Source organism: Rhea pennata, chromosome 14 (genome assembly GCF_028389875.1).
Source record: "Rhea pennata isolate bPtePen1 chromosome 14, bPtePen1.pri, whole genome shotgun sequence".
NCBI classification, from domain to species: domain Eukaryota; kingdom Metazoa; phylum Chordata; class Aves; order Rheiformes; family Rheidae; genus Rhea; species Rhea pennata.
This window is the reverse complement of record NC_084676.1, coordinates 4,429,163-4,444,318: the sequence shown is the minus strand read 5'-3', so window position 1 is coordinate 4,444,318 and position 15,156 is coordinate 4,429,163. Positions and strand designations below refer to the sequence as shown.

Below are 15,156 nucleotides of genomic sequence, written 5' to 3'. Positions count from 1 at the left end.
TTTGCTAAGTCTCATTAAAAATAGCATTTTATTTTCCAGACTTACTGTGGTCTTGATAGTATATTCTACTAATGGTGCCTTTAAAAGGCCATATAGCTGCTTTGCATGCTTTTCCAGAAATACAGAGAGAACTAAAAGTTTACTCTAGCAAATTACAACTTTTGCATGTAGATGTGGACTAGGAAGATGCTTGCAAAAGTTCAAGATTAATCCAGTAACCTGTCATGCTGATACAATGCTGAGCTTCTACCGTAATAGATAGTGAAAGAGTCACTGAGCAAGAGAAAACATCTGTGACTTTCTCCTTAAGCAGAACTGTAGGAAAATCCCAACTATGTATGTGTGGGCAGAGTGTTATTTAAAAGTAACAACGGATTTCTGTAGTGCCTACACAAACACGTGCACGCACACGTGTGCACACAAATATATAAGATTAGGATTGCATCCACCGCCCTGTTTCAGAAGATGTTTCACCAAAGTGTTGTGCAAAGATACAAATACACTCCTTCTTGTAGAAATAACTCTCCACCTGTATTATACTTTCTACAGCCTGCATTACCTGAATTTGAAGCAGAATAACAGGTTGCTTCCCCTGGAAATTTCAGACTGGCCCTCCATAGTCTCACAGGTTGAGTGAGAATTGCTGATGTTAATAATTACTGCTATAGTATCCTGGTCTAACTTTGAATTGCTGATCATGATGAAAAGCATGTGTGCTCTATGTGCTAGCAAATTGACACTGTTCGATTAACAACGTGGGAAAATTTGCGTAATGGGCGATGTTTCTGCGTGCTTCTGCGCTGTAATGCTAGGGAGTTGTACAACATTGGTTAGAGCTGCTGCTGCTTTTTTTTTTTTTTTCAGTTCTAGTTTGCATTTGAATTCAAATCTGAGCTCTGAAACTTTGTTGTGTATGACAGTGACTGACTGGTTCATCAGCTGTGCGATAAAAAGGCTCATGTTAGTTGTCTGCCAACTCCCAGTCCTGTACAGCATACTGGAAAAATCTTGTTTCTCCTGTGTCTAGTAGCGGTCTGGAAATTGGCTGAGAGAAAGTCATTTTCAGAGAACAGCAAACCTATCTATCCATACCGTGGAGTATTCCTAGGAGACTTGGTGCTACAAACACGCTGGCATACTGTGAAAAATCTTTGCGCTATGCTAGCCTCTGCGGTTGTGTGAGATTGCTGTACTTAGTAAGATGCATAATATTTTTACTCTTCAATCATACTCTTTATATCTTGTTTCCTTTGCTTAGCAGTTATATAATATGAAATATGCAGGCAGATAGCGTTTCTTGAATGTTACACCTTTCTTCCTTTCAAAGGAAAGCAAAGTTGAGGTTTGAGCTGAGTATTAAATCTTAATGCTTGTGAAAGCTTCTTTACCATATTCTGTATTTTGTGTACATATGTATTATATACAGCTTTAGGTGTTTTGAATGTAAACTTTCTAAGGCTTGTTTTTACTTTATTTCCCCCAGAAAGCAGAGATCCACAATTCCAAATATTTGTTTGGAGCAATACAAGGCTTTTTATCCCTGCAGCCCAAAGTAGTATGCTATGAATACATAGTGTAGCAGTAACGTGTACAAATAGTGTGTATGTTAGTAATTGGTTTGGGCAGCAACCAGTCTCAATTGCTTTGAAAAGTAGGACCCTGTTTAAAATGTGGTGCAAGAACTTTGTAGTAAAAATTAATTGTAGCTCTGGGTCCTGTAAAGTAACTGTACCCCAAAAGCCTAAGGAAATAACTTGGAAATAACCACAGTCTGCATTCTGAAGTATTTTAAAGCAAACTTTGGGGCTTCACATTTGTAGTTTGTCCTTGTCTAATGCATTGTCAGCTGCAGTAGACAAAACTGGGAGGTGTCGTTCAGTTTATCTGGAATGCCTACCCTTGGGTTGCTATCTGATAAATTTAAAAGTCAAAAATACAAATGGAATGATGGAACCAAGGCATTTAGTATCTTGTGACCATCTGTGCTAGATATTTATTTTGTATTGCCAAGCAGAAAGAACAGAAACGTACTGACTGATTTTTACCAGGACGATAATCAGACATCCACCAGTAAACAAGAGCGTAGGCCAGAGGAAAGCAAAGAGGAGGCCTTTGGGGGGATAAAGTCTGCTTAAAATGACATTTGTCTGTGTTCCTCCTGGGTCGTAGTAGCATGGGAAGGTCTGATACCTTCTGAAGTTGTTTGCAATTGTTTCTATTCGCGTTTTTACTTCTTTAGGGTTCTCGGATTTGCCTGGGACATAGGAACACTGGAATAAAGAACAAAGATGTTTCGTTAGAGCAGATACTGTAATGCAGGATTTGTAGTGAAGTAAGATTGAGTAACTGTAGACTTCAGGACTGTGACATTGCTATTACACTACCAAGCTCTGATGTCCAGCTGGGCTTCTAGATGTCACCATGATAGAAGTGTGTTGGTTATGCAGAAACTCTCTGCTGGGCTATCCAGAGATGACCAGGAGCAGAGGAGAGACTGTCTTGCTCATGCTTTCAAAGTTGATGCTTAGCCAGGCTGTTCACTGTAAATGTTGAAACGTGCTGAAGGTTGCTGAAGTAAGCTAACTAAGGAATAGCAGGAGCATGCTGGATAACAAAGTCACCTCGCTGTGTTCCTCTGGTCAAAATAGATAGGAAAACATGAGGAAGGTACAACGGTTGCAAGCTTCCTCCCTGTCCTCTTAACAAAGCAGTTGTTTCTGTGGCCTGTAGCAGTAATGCAAAATGAATTAGTCTTCAGTGGAAATACTAGCTATTAAGACACTGAAGCAACTCATCAGGATTTTTTTCTTAAAATATCACATACCTAATGCTTCGATGCTTTAATCAAGCTGGGAAGTGGCTAAGGCAAGAAGGGCATGGTTCCTGACCTGAAGACTTGTAGTCGATGTAGTGCAAGCACTAGGTGGAAAGGGAAGTGAAATCACTTTTCCATCCACTGGATGGATGAAAGCTATGGACAAGCTATTCTTGTTTGAATTTATAGTGGGTCGTTTTTGCTCTTTTTATGCTATTAGAACTGTAGTGTGTGAAGCTCTGATTTTATGTAAATGTATTTTTAAGACTATGAGTACTGCTAACGCAGGCATTGGTTTGGATCCTGGAAGTGCTTCAGTCTTGTATCAGAGATCTAAGTATCACTTCATGCCCCGGTAAGCACTCAGCTGAAATAAAGCCTCTGAAGCCCTAGTGTTTTGGGAACAGAGCTGGCGTTCCTACAGGTGTGCTCGCTCGCTTGGAGATGCGAGGGAGCGGGCTTACACGGGGTTTAACTCTGCGTTTAATTCCCAAGCAGAAACGCTGGCAGCAGTGGGAGAGTAACGCTCCGCTCTGCCCTTGCCCGGCCCTCCCGTGCGTCCTGGGGCCGAACGAGCACAGGGCCTGCTGTTCGGGACCAGCAGCCCTTCTGCGCTCGGGGCGCTTGCCTCTTCTCCTGGGAAGAGATTCCCAAAATCACGGACCAAGGGACCAGTACTGCGATACCGAGTGCCTCCACCTTCAGCACCACTGCGCTCGTCTCTGATTCCTGGCTTCTGCTGCTCTGCTGGCTAGAAACAGGTACAGACCAAACCAAGGACGAACCAGTTTTCCAGGTGATCATTTTCCAAAATTGCTGGTTCGTTTCTCTCTCCTGTCTGAAATGTCGATGTCCCCAAAAGTACCTTCATCTCCCCTTTCTCCTGATTTCATTTCCTGCTTCACATCACACTTCTCTAGAAATCGAAGTGAACTGGGATTTGTGCTGTTGCTTAGGACAGTATTTAAGTTCAGGCCTCTTCTGTGATAGTTCAAAAGCTACTGAGCAAACCGCCGACTATAAGTGATTTCTCAGTGCTGCGCTTCCACTTACAGACACTTACGTGTATTTGAATGTTTGAATATGCTTAATACTCATTTTCAGTTTGTATAACTGCTTCACAAGCATCACCTTAATGTTTAATGTAATATTTAAAGTTCTAAAAAATGTTTAATTTTTTGAAAAAGAATAAAATTACTTTGGTTTAAACACAAACATTGATGTGTAAAAGATGAGCAGCTGCTTCTACTCTTACTCTAATATCTAGTTTAAAAACAGATGTGCCTCCCCCTCTTATCTCTGCCTGGGGAATCAAAGATGTTAGAGACCAGCAGAGATTGATTGGTTGAGTTTATACTGTGAGTACCTTAGGATTTCTTTCCAGTGTATCTTCAGTCTGATACAGCATAACCTCTTGTCCTGAGGCTGTCAGATTAACCCACACCTGTAGACAAGGGTAATGAAAGACGTTCTCATCCTCAGAGTCTTCGCTTTGCGAGCAATGGGCTTTGTCCTTGATGGTGGCTTTGAGCACCTTGCACACTGTTTCTGTTGTCCAGACGCTGCAATAACAAAAAACATCTCAGTTGCTTTGGCAGCATTTGTTCCAGGTCATGTGCTGGAGATCCACCTATGTATGCCAGTGGTGGGAGTATGGAAAGGGTTTGTCACTGCTCAGCACCAGTGCGAGGACCTCTGCCTGCCCCAAATTGGTGGCTGTGCCCAGAGAAGAGCTGCTGTAAGCGGGCAGTGCAGGAGAAGTTTTAGGGGATTTATTTTGTCATGCATTCTGTCATTGGAAAACTAGGTTCTAACCTCACAGGTCTATGTTTCAGGTGTTACTCATGTTCTGTGATTCTATGAAATCTCTTTATATGCAGATGTCTTGTGATGTAATCAGGAGGATGGAAAATATCTTCTGTTTTAAAAATAATGATCTTAAAGCAAGGCTTTCAACACTTTTTCCCCCCCCTTTTTTAAATGCATTACTGAATTTTCCTAACAATGTTGCTGTTAGTTAGGAACTTCATGGCTATCATGAGGCTGTGGATGACTGCTTAAAATTTCATGATAAAAAATATTTATACATGTCAAAGTATAAGTCTCCTATTTTTGAGCTTAAAGGTGCTCTTAGCCAGAAGAACAAAGTATGTGCTTGCTTTTCCCTATCGAGAGGAAAATCTTCTAAGCCTGAAGGATGAGCTGCTGGAGGTTGAACTGAAATGCTCGGGCAAGCTAATTTTCATGATGCATTTTTTTTCAATTTGATTTTTTTGCATGTGGAGGGAGAACTTGCAAAATGAATTAAAATGTGGATAACACTAGCTCTTCTAGCATTCAGTGTGTTTACTGCAGAGGACTGGGCTGCTGAAGGTCCTATGATCTCATGAGTCAATTAGAGGCTTACCAGGAATACCATGAATTCTGTTGCTAATGTCTTTCCTACTTTATTAAAAAAAAAAAAAGCCTAAAATTGAAAATCTGTTTCTTACCTTTACACTTTCATAAGTATGTAGGTTTTTCGTTACTGGTCTTTGGTAAGCTTTTCAATTTTTATCTATTTTTCATAGGAAGCACTTGGTTTCAGTCTGCTCTGGCTGTAGCCCTGAGATGATCAGTGCCTCTTTCTTGCCTTTACCTATAAATGCCTGATCTTTTCCGAGTTCGCCCTTTTCTTGTGCCTTTTTTTCTATCTTTCAACTCTTGTGAGCTCTTCAAGAACGTACTATTTAGTTATTGTACAGTGTATCAAACGTCTTTTGGGACTACTACTTAATCATATTCTATGTTATGACAGCAAAAAGCAGTTTTGCACTTATAAAGAAGTGACTGTCATTACCTTGTAGTGTAGGATGGCACGATGGTGATCCCAATGAAGAAGTACATCATCATGGAGCACGCGACCATTCCTAGGCCCAGGCACAGGGCTCTCGTCTCCCCCCGCTTCTGCGCGGTCACCAGTTTCTTTCCCAGCATGATTTAGAGTCATGAAAACTGGAATCTCTGATTCTGGATCAAAATAAGAAAAAAGCCAGGGAAAATATAACAAGTTTCTGAAATACTGTCTATCTCACTGAGGAACAATCTCATTTCTGAACAAACTGTGACTTAAATACTATTGGTCTTTATTTTTTTTTCCCCTCTTGGAAACCTGTGTTTTTACTTCCTGATACTTATTGTACACTATAGTCTACTTTTCTGTTTTTTAGTTTATTTCATATTGCTGGTTGTCTGAAGTAAGAAATGTTGTGCTGGGTATGGGTAGAAGCTGCAGGAGGAAAAATCCTCCCACAGTGGAGTCCATCTTAACGCTGTGTTCTCTTCTGGATTACTCAGTGTGGTGCTTTTGTATACAAAAGAGCTGCAATGATTTCAAACTTAATATTTAGTAAGCTGCCTAGTTCTGAACTCTGTGCCTTGTTTGGCCTTGCCCATTCTGGAATGCTTAAAACTCATGCAGCTTTTCTCCACTACTTGGTTGCACTTTCTTGCCACGAGAAGTATGATGCTGCTAAACATAACTGAACAGGAGCACAAAGCACAGAAGCAAAGTTTGCTGCTTTTTCTACACAAGCATTTGATTCTGGCTGGAGCTGGTGCTAGTGGGCAAGTGTTCGGTGTTAGGGAGGCCACCACCGTAACAGCAGCACTGCCCGAGTCTGAGCTCTGGAGCTCCTGCCACATCCCCCTGCTACGTGGGGGATTAAGTGAGGCTCTTGCTGACACAGAAATTATTTGCTTTAAAGTTGTGACAAAGAATCTGAAGAAGAAAAAGATTACCAGGAATCCATATGCCATTAAATCAATGTGATTGCATGGGTTTTCTAGAGAAACGAGGTGCAGACCAGTCACTGGAAGTTCAACCTGTCAGCAGTGCCTGCGCTCTGCTGGCGGCTGCACCTAAGCAGTCCTGCGATGAGAACATGGTGCAAGCCACTGATGTACACGAATGGGGCTTGGAGGGGAGGGGGAAGGAAAGCCAAGTGGAAGGATAAAGGTAAAATATGTTGCATGCACACCACAGCAGGTTTCAGTCCTGTTTTCACATACAAGATGGTGGGGTGCAGCTTAATGCCGAAATTAGGTGCATTTTCAGGATTTCAGCTTCAGAAGTGTGCAGTTACTTAGTGTTTGTTCTTACTGCCTGGGCTTCAGAATCGCACTGTACTTTTCCAGATCCCCCTATCTGCCAAGCAACTGTGCAAATACAAAGACTTAAGTTTAGATGCAGTGTGAGATAAGCACATGCTGAAGTCGGCAAATGTGCTCTTCTAGTTAAAAATGAGCAGCCCTTCTCCAGTTATCCTAGGTGGTAAAGCTGCAAAATATTCTTCCCCCCCCCAACAAACAAACAAAATCCCCCAAAATTTGTTAGAGAAAGCCTAAGCAGTCAGTTTAATGAAAGATTTTTTTTTTTTTTAACAACTTTGGAAAGAATGCAAGTGTAACTTGAACATTGCTTTCTTCTCCTGTTAATTCTCAGTTTCAGTGGTGCAGGTGCCTTACTCTGTGTTAAATGGCTCAAAGCAAAAAAAAAAAAAAAAAAAAAAAAAAAAAAAAAACTTTGGACAATGCTAATGTTTGTAGACTGATCCTATCACACCAGATCTTGTGTTTGACAGTAAAATTATAAAAGTATGTTGACAATAAATAAGCTTTGGCAGTTTAGAACACCTAGAGGCTCGTTACAGACATTTTTGAAATAAATAGTTAAAGTAGATAGAACTGCAAATGAAATATCAGAAAGGAAAAGATGTTCTGAGGCCTCCCTAGGAACAGGGGAAGTTGTTGTGGAATTGGACAGAATTCACTGTTTCAGCATTCAGTTCCTCTTTGAATAAAACGTCGAGACCCGCTGTGAGTGTGCTTACAGCCGTTTGAAGGGAAGCATTTTGCTGAGCCTGTATAATTCACTGGCATTGCAGGAGGCATTTTGAACTAGCAGTTGCTGTATAATGAACCTTACCTGCTTACTGATGTTGGAGTTTTGGGCAGAAACTCCATGCAGCTGCATGAGCTAATGCCCTCAGATAAGTTTGCGTTGTGTTTTCTCTTGGTTGTGAGGCTACAGGTGGAACATCTGCTGGCAAGCACAGTTAGTGTAATCGCTCCGCGCGTGTGTACTTGTGCATAATTCTGCATGGTTGCCTATGCACCCTGAGGAATGGTTGCATGGGAGTAAATGTTAACAGTTACTGCTGTGTGGAAACATCAGTCCTTTCTTTTTCTTCTGTGTGGAAGAAGTGGAAATGCAGTATTATCAAGAAACAAAATTCCAAAGTACTGAAAACACTGGAACACTTCACAGCGTTTGAAGTTCAATCAGTATTGAACGGCGTCTGCGGTGTGTGGCTTGGTCAGAGGGGGAAGTTGAAGGAAGCAGTAGAGTGTTACCAGCCCTGGAGCGGGGCCCAGGGACTGTGTGGTGGTTGGGTTACGCTCCCTCATAACGCAGGGGTGATCTGATGATGGACAGCTGTTTCCGTAACTGGCCTGGTTGTGCTGAGGAGTCTCATTATGTGGAAAACCAAGTACTTGAGGCTATTAACTGAAGAATTGGTAAGAATTGCAGTTGCCCCCTCAGTCTGCTTGGAGGTCATCCACACGTGCAGCATGGGTACTAGTCAGCTCATCCTATCTGATCATCTTAAACTGCCTGCCTCTTTAAGAAAAGTAATTACTCCCATGTGAAAACTAGCGTGGAAGGTGCTCAGGTAGTTTTCCTGAAAGTACTCCCAAAGTTTTGAATGCTGACACCCAACAGGCTCCTTGATCCTGTGGATTGCTGAGTGCTCCTGTTTCTATTGCCCTAGTTCATCAGATGATGCCTGCTCCACTCCAGAGTGAATAAGGACATATGAATTATGCAGGGAATGTTAACAAGAAAGACTGGTCTAAAAATATCTCCCAGAGTGCTTCTATAAACACAAAAAAAACCCGGCTAGGTCTGCAGGCAGGGTAGATCAGAGGTGCTCACGTCACTGTGGTGTTGCTGCACCAGATTAGCAGTAAATGTGGTCCCTAAAAATGAAATCACGCTTCCTGAGGCATTTTTGCTGCTTTTAGAGTGAAAAGACTAGCGAAATCTGTAACACTAATCAATCTATATGCAAAATTACATCAGAGGAAACCTAGGGAATGTAATATGGGCAAGAAGTCAATGAAGTCAACTACTATTTTTTTAAACTTCCTTCCATATGTAGATATTCTTATGTTCTTGTGCTCAAAGCCTTGCATTTTCCACTTTTCGTGACACATGAATGCTGTGTGCCTATAGAAAAATGTGCTTATATGGAATGTATTTTCCCCACAGTCTTCAAAAAGTTAATTTTGTCAGATTATAAGTTCTTCTGTTTTTAGACCTGTGAATATATGTTAGGAGGAATGTTGAAAGAGCTCATTTAATGATTTTGTTAGAGGAAACAGTATTTGAAAAATAAGACATCACAGAGGAGTCAATTGGCCCAGGAAGTCTTGGAGTGTATTTGAATGTGAAGATGTTAAAGCAAGTACCGTGGATTTCAGTCCTGCTTCAAGAGCAAATCTAAATGCATCTTTTGCACTGAAGATTGCAGGGTGCCTCCATAATTATTAGGAAAATATAAGCTCCAAATGTTTTCATAATGTTCCCTCTTCATAATCTTTTTTTTCAGTCTAGTTAAATTATACAGCACATTAGCTGTGCAATTTCGATGTATAATCACTGCATTGACAGCTGCTGGTGATAATCCTCGGGTTGCCATCTGCTGTGGCTTGGAAGAGGACCCCATTTTGATTAGGAAATGTGTTTTATACTCCGTGGGAAGTTTATGCCTGCCCCTGCTGGGGCTGAAGGAGCTTCTAGTGCCGTGACCTCTGCTAGTGCACGGGGGACCTGTCTCTGGCCACCTCGGGGTGCAGGAGCACACAGGGCTGTTTTGGCACTTGGATATGCATCTCCCTCTCGCTCCAGCAGAAGAAAAGGTGCTAAGCCCAGGCCACCCATGTCAAACTTAAGTTAGAAATAAATATCCACAGTTGCCTAGTCATTTTTTTGAGCTGGTTTATCCTCTGCCATACAGTGAATTTCCAGTGAATGTTTATCTGTTACTTCCAGATGAGCATCAAGTGCTAATGCTGCATCATAAGGAGAGGGGTGCAAGTTGTCTGCACCCCTAAAGGAATGAGGAGACTTTAAAAAGGCCTGAGCCCTTTGGCCTCTACTGCCTCTGAATACAAATACAAAACACCAAATACAAAAGCTATTTGCTTTCTCATATCTAGTGTCAACTTATTGATCACCTGATTTTATTCTTCCTGAAATGCCCTAGTGCAGGCCCAGATGAGTCTCCATTTCTGCTGGGTGTGTGAGAAGAGCATCGTGTTGCTGCTTTACGAGCTGGATGTGGCTTGTGGGAACTGGGGGCAACTGTAAATTTGAGACCTGTGCTGGTTATGCCACTGTGGCAGAGCTGCATGATCCATGTGTTTACTAGAGTCTCTTAATAAATTAGCCTGATCGCTCATATCTGCTTACTACTTTCATGTGTGTTTTAAGTTTGGTAGCTTTTCCTCTTTCAATCCCAACCTTTCCAATTTTTCTTCTGCTGCCATTTTTTTGTTAAATAACAAACAGTTGCATTTATTTTATGAAATAACTCAATTTGCATTATTAAAGAGGTGTTTACCTGATGTATGTAACACTGCAGTATGGACTAAAGAAATTGGCTTTTCTTGTTTAAAACCTATGCACTTATTTCAGTACTTGTTAATTAGCTTTTAAACCTGTTTTTTCTTATTTGAAAAAGTTACATAGTATTTCTGAGCTATTTTTTTAGAGTGCTACGTTTGGTGGAGGACTGCATGCAATTAGCCCATCAAAGAGCAGGTTTCAAGGAAGCTTGAAGGAGTTGAAGTGCCCGGTTCCCACGTAACTGTAATTGGAGATGGAGACGGCCGAGCGCAGCCCCTGAGATCGCTGAGCCCCCGAGGCTGCAGGTCTCCAGAAAGCACAGGTCTGTTTACCATTAGCCAAAATAAAAGCTCTGCTGCTTTGGGGGCTGCAAGTTCCCCAGATTCTGTTTATTTGTTTAAAAAGGAGGGAAAAAAATATCCTAATGTGTTCTTAATAATTATGGGGAATTACTGGACTGCATCCCAGTTTACCAGCTGCAGAGATGAAAATAATTCAACTTTTCCCTACCAAGAGAGCTTTTGGGGTTTTCAGCATGTAGTGCTGTGTGTTTAGAAAAACTGTTGCTTCTAGAATTACAGTAATTTCCCAAACCAAAGCTGCTGGATCTCCCAAAGAAAAACATCTGCTCATTGTTGTACTTACTTTTTCTGATGTAAAGTTGCTTTCTCGAAGACTTTGATGAAGGAACTTCTGTTACGTGGCTGACTTGGGAGAAAATCTTTCCATCAAAGATAAAGCAGTGGAGTTCAGAGCTCCAAGTATGTAGTCTTGTTTTTCCTCTTTCCTCTACTTCTCTGGATTTGCTTTGCTGTAGCTGAACTCTTAATGCAGTTCTGTGAAGTTTTCTGTAACCATAAATGGTAAGGTATGAAACAGTGCTGTCCTTTTTGAGATTAATTGCTGAAAACCAGGAAGCCACAGTTTTAAGGCTAACTACAGCGGAAGAGACTGTTTTCTATGGTTTTAGTCTGTATGGGATTTGTGTGTTGTTTTTTATTTATTTATTTACACTAGGCTCCTGTAGTGCCATAAGTTGCTACCCTACTCCTCAGGCACAGCTTTAGCTTAAAAACGTGTTGGACCTTCTAGATAAGATCTGAGGAAGCAACTACATCAATGATGGAGTTTCTTCTCCTGCTTCCTTTTCATAAGCCCTTCCTAGCACCTTGATGTCAAGCTGGGTGACCTGAGGCTGGAATGGAATGAGCACAGGTCCTTGGGGAGCTTCGGGACTTTGCTTATTGGTCCCTAGGGGACCAACAGAGCTCGCAGCTCAAGTCACTCTTGCCCCCGAGTCTCCGGTTTGCTTCCTGGCGACTGGCAGAGCGAGGAGAGCGGCAAGCGCTGGTGCAGGGGACGTGGCACCCTTGCCAGGCGACGGGTGCCTCTGCACAGGCAGTTTGGAGCGTGGGAGGGTGGTTTCCAGGGTAGAGCAGCTGCAAGAGTGCAAGCACAACACAGCTGCAAAGCCCAGCTGTGAAGTTTAGCTGCATAATAAATTTTGTGCTGCTCCAGCTAGATGAGTGTCAGTACCCAAGACAGTTCATTTAAAGTGAGCTCAAATAATACCCTTGTCTCCCTTTGGCAGCGGAGCCAATGTAGTTTACATGACCCATTAGGAGGCCTTTTTCTCCTAACTTCATCCTCCCCTGGTAACAATAATCCAGAGCAATGTGGTACATAAGTAGTAAGTATAGATGACAGCTAAGCTATATATGAAATACTGGGTATTACTGGTAGATGCCTTGTTAGCAGTACAGCATGACCAGCACTGCTGGCTTTCTTGGGGAGGAGTAAGCTGTGTGAAGCTCTCGTGCTGATGGTTTGAAAACCGGACGCTTTAGTCTGAAGGGAAGCAACAAACTGACATAACGAAACTTTCATCATAAGAAATAACTGTATTAGCAGTAGTGAACCTTGCTTCCTCTCTGAGCTTTTCCAGTGTTTCTCACCTTTTGGCTGGCAAGACACTCAGGGGAAACTCTCTGGCAAGAGTGGAAGGGGTTTTTCTTTCTGAGATCTGAGCAAGTGCTTATAGAAACACCTGACCAGTGTTGATGATTCTTAGCATTTAATAGCTAAGCCACCAGCAGCTCTGTATAATTGCTTGGTTTCTTTTAGTTTTGGTGAATTTAGAGCAAGTGGGTAATGGGAACATGGCTGTGTTCATCAGAGCTCTATAGATGAGAACAGAAAATTCATTGTGCTCTAGGCACATATATTGTCCAGTGGGTTCCTGTGGAAAGAGAAGAGCTAAAAGTTATTTATCCAGCAAAAGCCTTAATGTTCTGCTGCTGAAAACAGGGGTGGGATCCTTTCCACTCTACTTTAGATACCTAATAATTATCTGTCTCTGCTTACGCTGGTCTTCCAGGCTTTCTTTGGAGTGAGAGATTAGCATTTGGCATGTTTGGAAGGAAAAACTGTCTGAAAATAACAGATGAATCTCCCCGGAAGGATCCTTTTCTGTAATTACTGATGCAGAAGAGAGCGTATAAAGCTAGCTTGGATTCAGAGAACTATCTGTTAGATGCTTAACTTCAGGTAAGATGAAACCTGTTCCTGTCATCTAGATCGGAAGGATTTATGATTGTAGTTATTTTTTAAAATTTGAGAAGTGATGTAGCACAATCTTGGGAATAAAACTTGAAGTTGGAAAAGTTATCTTATGAACAAAAGTTATTCCCCCCTAAAATCTTCATTGGTTTGGTGGACTTTTCCATCATCGTTTGCTGTTTTGAAAACAAGACTGGATATTTCAAAGATAGGTGCTGTGCATTTGAAGAGAAATATATTAGGAATTATTTTTTTAATAGATTATGTGATTATGGAGCAAGAGTCAAAAATACAAGAGTTTCATAGTCAGAGGTTACTGTATCTCCTTAATTCCAATGACTGCTATACCCTGAGAGCAATCTGATCTGACCCTGCTGGTCTGAGAGCCTTTTGGAAATACTGGTTTCTAAGCAGTGTTTTGCAGGGGCCTTTCCAGGCTTTGCTTGGTGGGTTGTGTTTTACACTTCCAAACTCTAGTCAGGGATCCAGGAAGAGAAAAGCAATGGAACAGGTAGGCTTTTGTAAACCTGAAATACTAATTTTTGGAGCTGAACAAGTTTCTTGTCATTGTCTTCCCTCTTATTTTATTCCAATGTATTAAACCCTTTGTCTTTGGCTAAAAAAATTGAGGGATGATTTTATGTGGTTCTTTCTGAAAACAGGACTTCAACTTGAATAAGCTTCTGGGACTGCAAACTAGCAAAACGTTTACATTTAGAATTAACAGGCTGCAGAGTTGCAAGAAGTTATCAGACAGAATTGAGTATTTCCGAGGAATTATTTTTTTTCTGCATGGATATGCTTACATGTTTTAAGTGCTAGTGGAGGAAAGTGTGGGTACCAGTAATGTATGGGCTTATGGCTGTGAAGGAAAGAAAATTGTGCATACATTAGCATGCAAGGATTGCAACATGTATTATAAAGAAAGATGTGAAGGGACTGTAAACATTACGGAAGTGGTAGGGGAAAAAATCACTTTTAGTACAAACTTTTTTCTATTTTATTTTTCCTGCTCTGCTTCTGAGGTGAGTATTCATATTTTTATCCTTTTTACATTCTCTCTATTTGACCAAGGCGTGCTGGCAAAAAAAAAAAAAAAAAAAAGGGAGAAGGTTTGCAAGACTTGATCCTTCATGTTGCTGAACATCTCCCACTATTTTTGGTATTTTTGTCAGAACGGCATTTCTAGTGTGTAGCCTAATTAGACGAGTTCTCTGGGAGGTTGGGATGTTCACAGTCATCTCAGATAAGGTCTAAAACAGTAAAGGCTATAGTTTGATTAGTGGCGTTTGAGTGAAAGCTTACCAAACTGTGTTAATTCAATAATTATATTTGTCTCTTCTAGTATACTTGATGTATAAATTTCACCTTTCTTATATGTAAATAAGTCATGCCCATCAGCTCTAAGCTGACTGCAGTGGCAGTGCTGGCTAATGTATTCCCCTGAGGAAGGGAGAGGTAAACTTCAACTGGCATTGAAGTGCAGGAGAAACTGTGGAATGATTTGTTCCATCTCTCCCCTGTTTTTGATAGGGCCCTCATCACAGGGATGTGTTTTGGTTTAGAGGACTCCTAAACCCCTGGAGAAGTTGGTCTGGCCTTGCGGCGATTCTGAGGTGTCGAGGAAGCTCAGGAGAGCCTGGTTCAACTGCACGCGATGCCCAATGATCTCTTGCTGGGACATCGCATGAATTACATTTGCTTTCTGTTTTGTCAGATGGCCTGTTATGTGATACGTGGTCACAAATATCAAGTAGTTTTGGTTGGAAGTCCTAGTTGGTTTATAGAAATAGCTGAGCATAGGTGACGCTCTGGAGTTTGTGAACCATTAGAGTCACCTTTTACTCTAATGTGAAGAGCAGTTTGGGAGTTTTAAATAAATTGTGTGTGTATATATGTATACATAGGCGTGTATATATGTACACACATAGATATATGTAATATTAAAGTTTCAGAAGTGTTCACTATTTTTCTAAGCTGATCATCCAAAGAGGGGGTTTCATGTTGAAACATAAGGGAAACTTAATGACTGTGAGGTAGAGCCTGTCTAATAAGTATTGTGGTTTTATTTCCAGGACTTTCTGTTGCATCTAAAGAGTCAGTGAGCTGT

The 15,156-nt window shown here is 41.3% G+C and overlaps 1 protein-coding gene across 1 annotated transcript; it reads right to left on the bottom strand.

The window, feature by feature from the left end:
• Positions 1 to 1,961: 1,961 nt before the first annotated feature.
• KCNMB1 (potassium calcium-activated channel subfamily M regulatory beta subunit 1) lies at positions 1,962 to 11,310 on the bottom strand. The gene is made up of 4 exons (XM_062587196.1): positions 11,133 to 11,310; positions 5,655 to 5,824; positions 4,182 to 4,377; positions 1,962 to 2,270 (listed from the first exon to the last, which is right to left on the bottom strand). The coding sequence occupies exons 2-4, from the start codon at positions 5,789 to 5,791 to the stop codon at positions 1,986 to 1,988; spliced, it is 618 nt and encodes a 205-aa protein (XP_062443180.1). The 5' UTR covers positions 5,792 to 5,824; positions 11,133 to 11,310; the 3' UTR covers positions 1,962 to 1,985.
• Between the last annotated feature and the right edge of the window lie 3,846 nt (positions 11,311 to 15,156).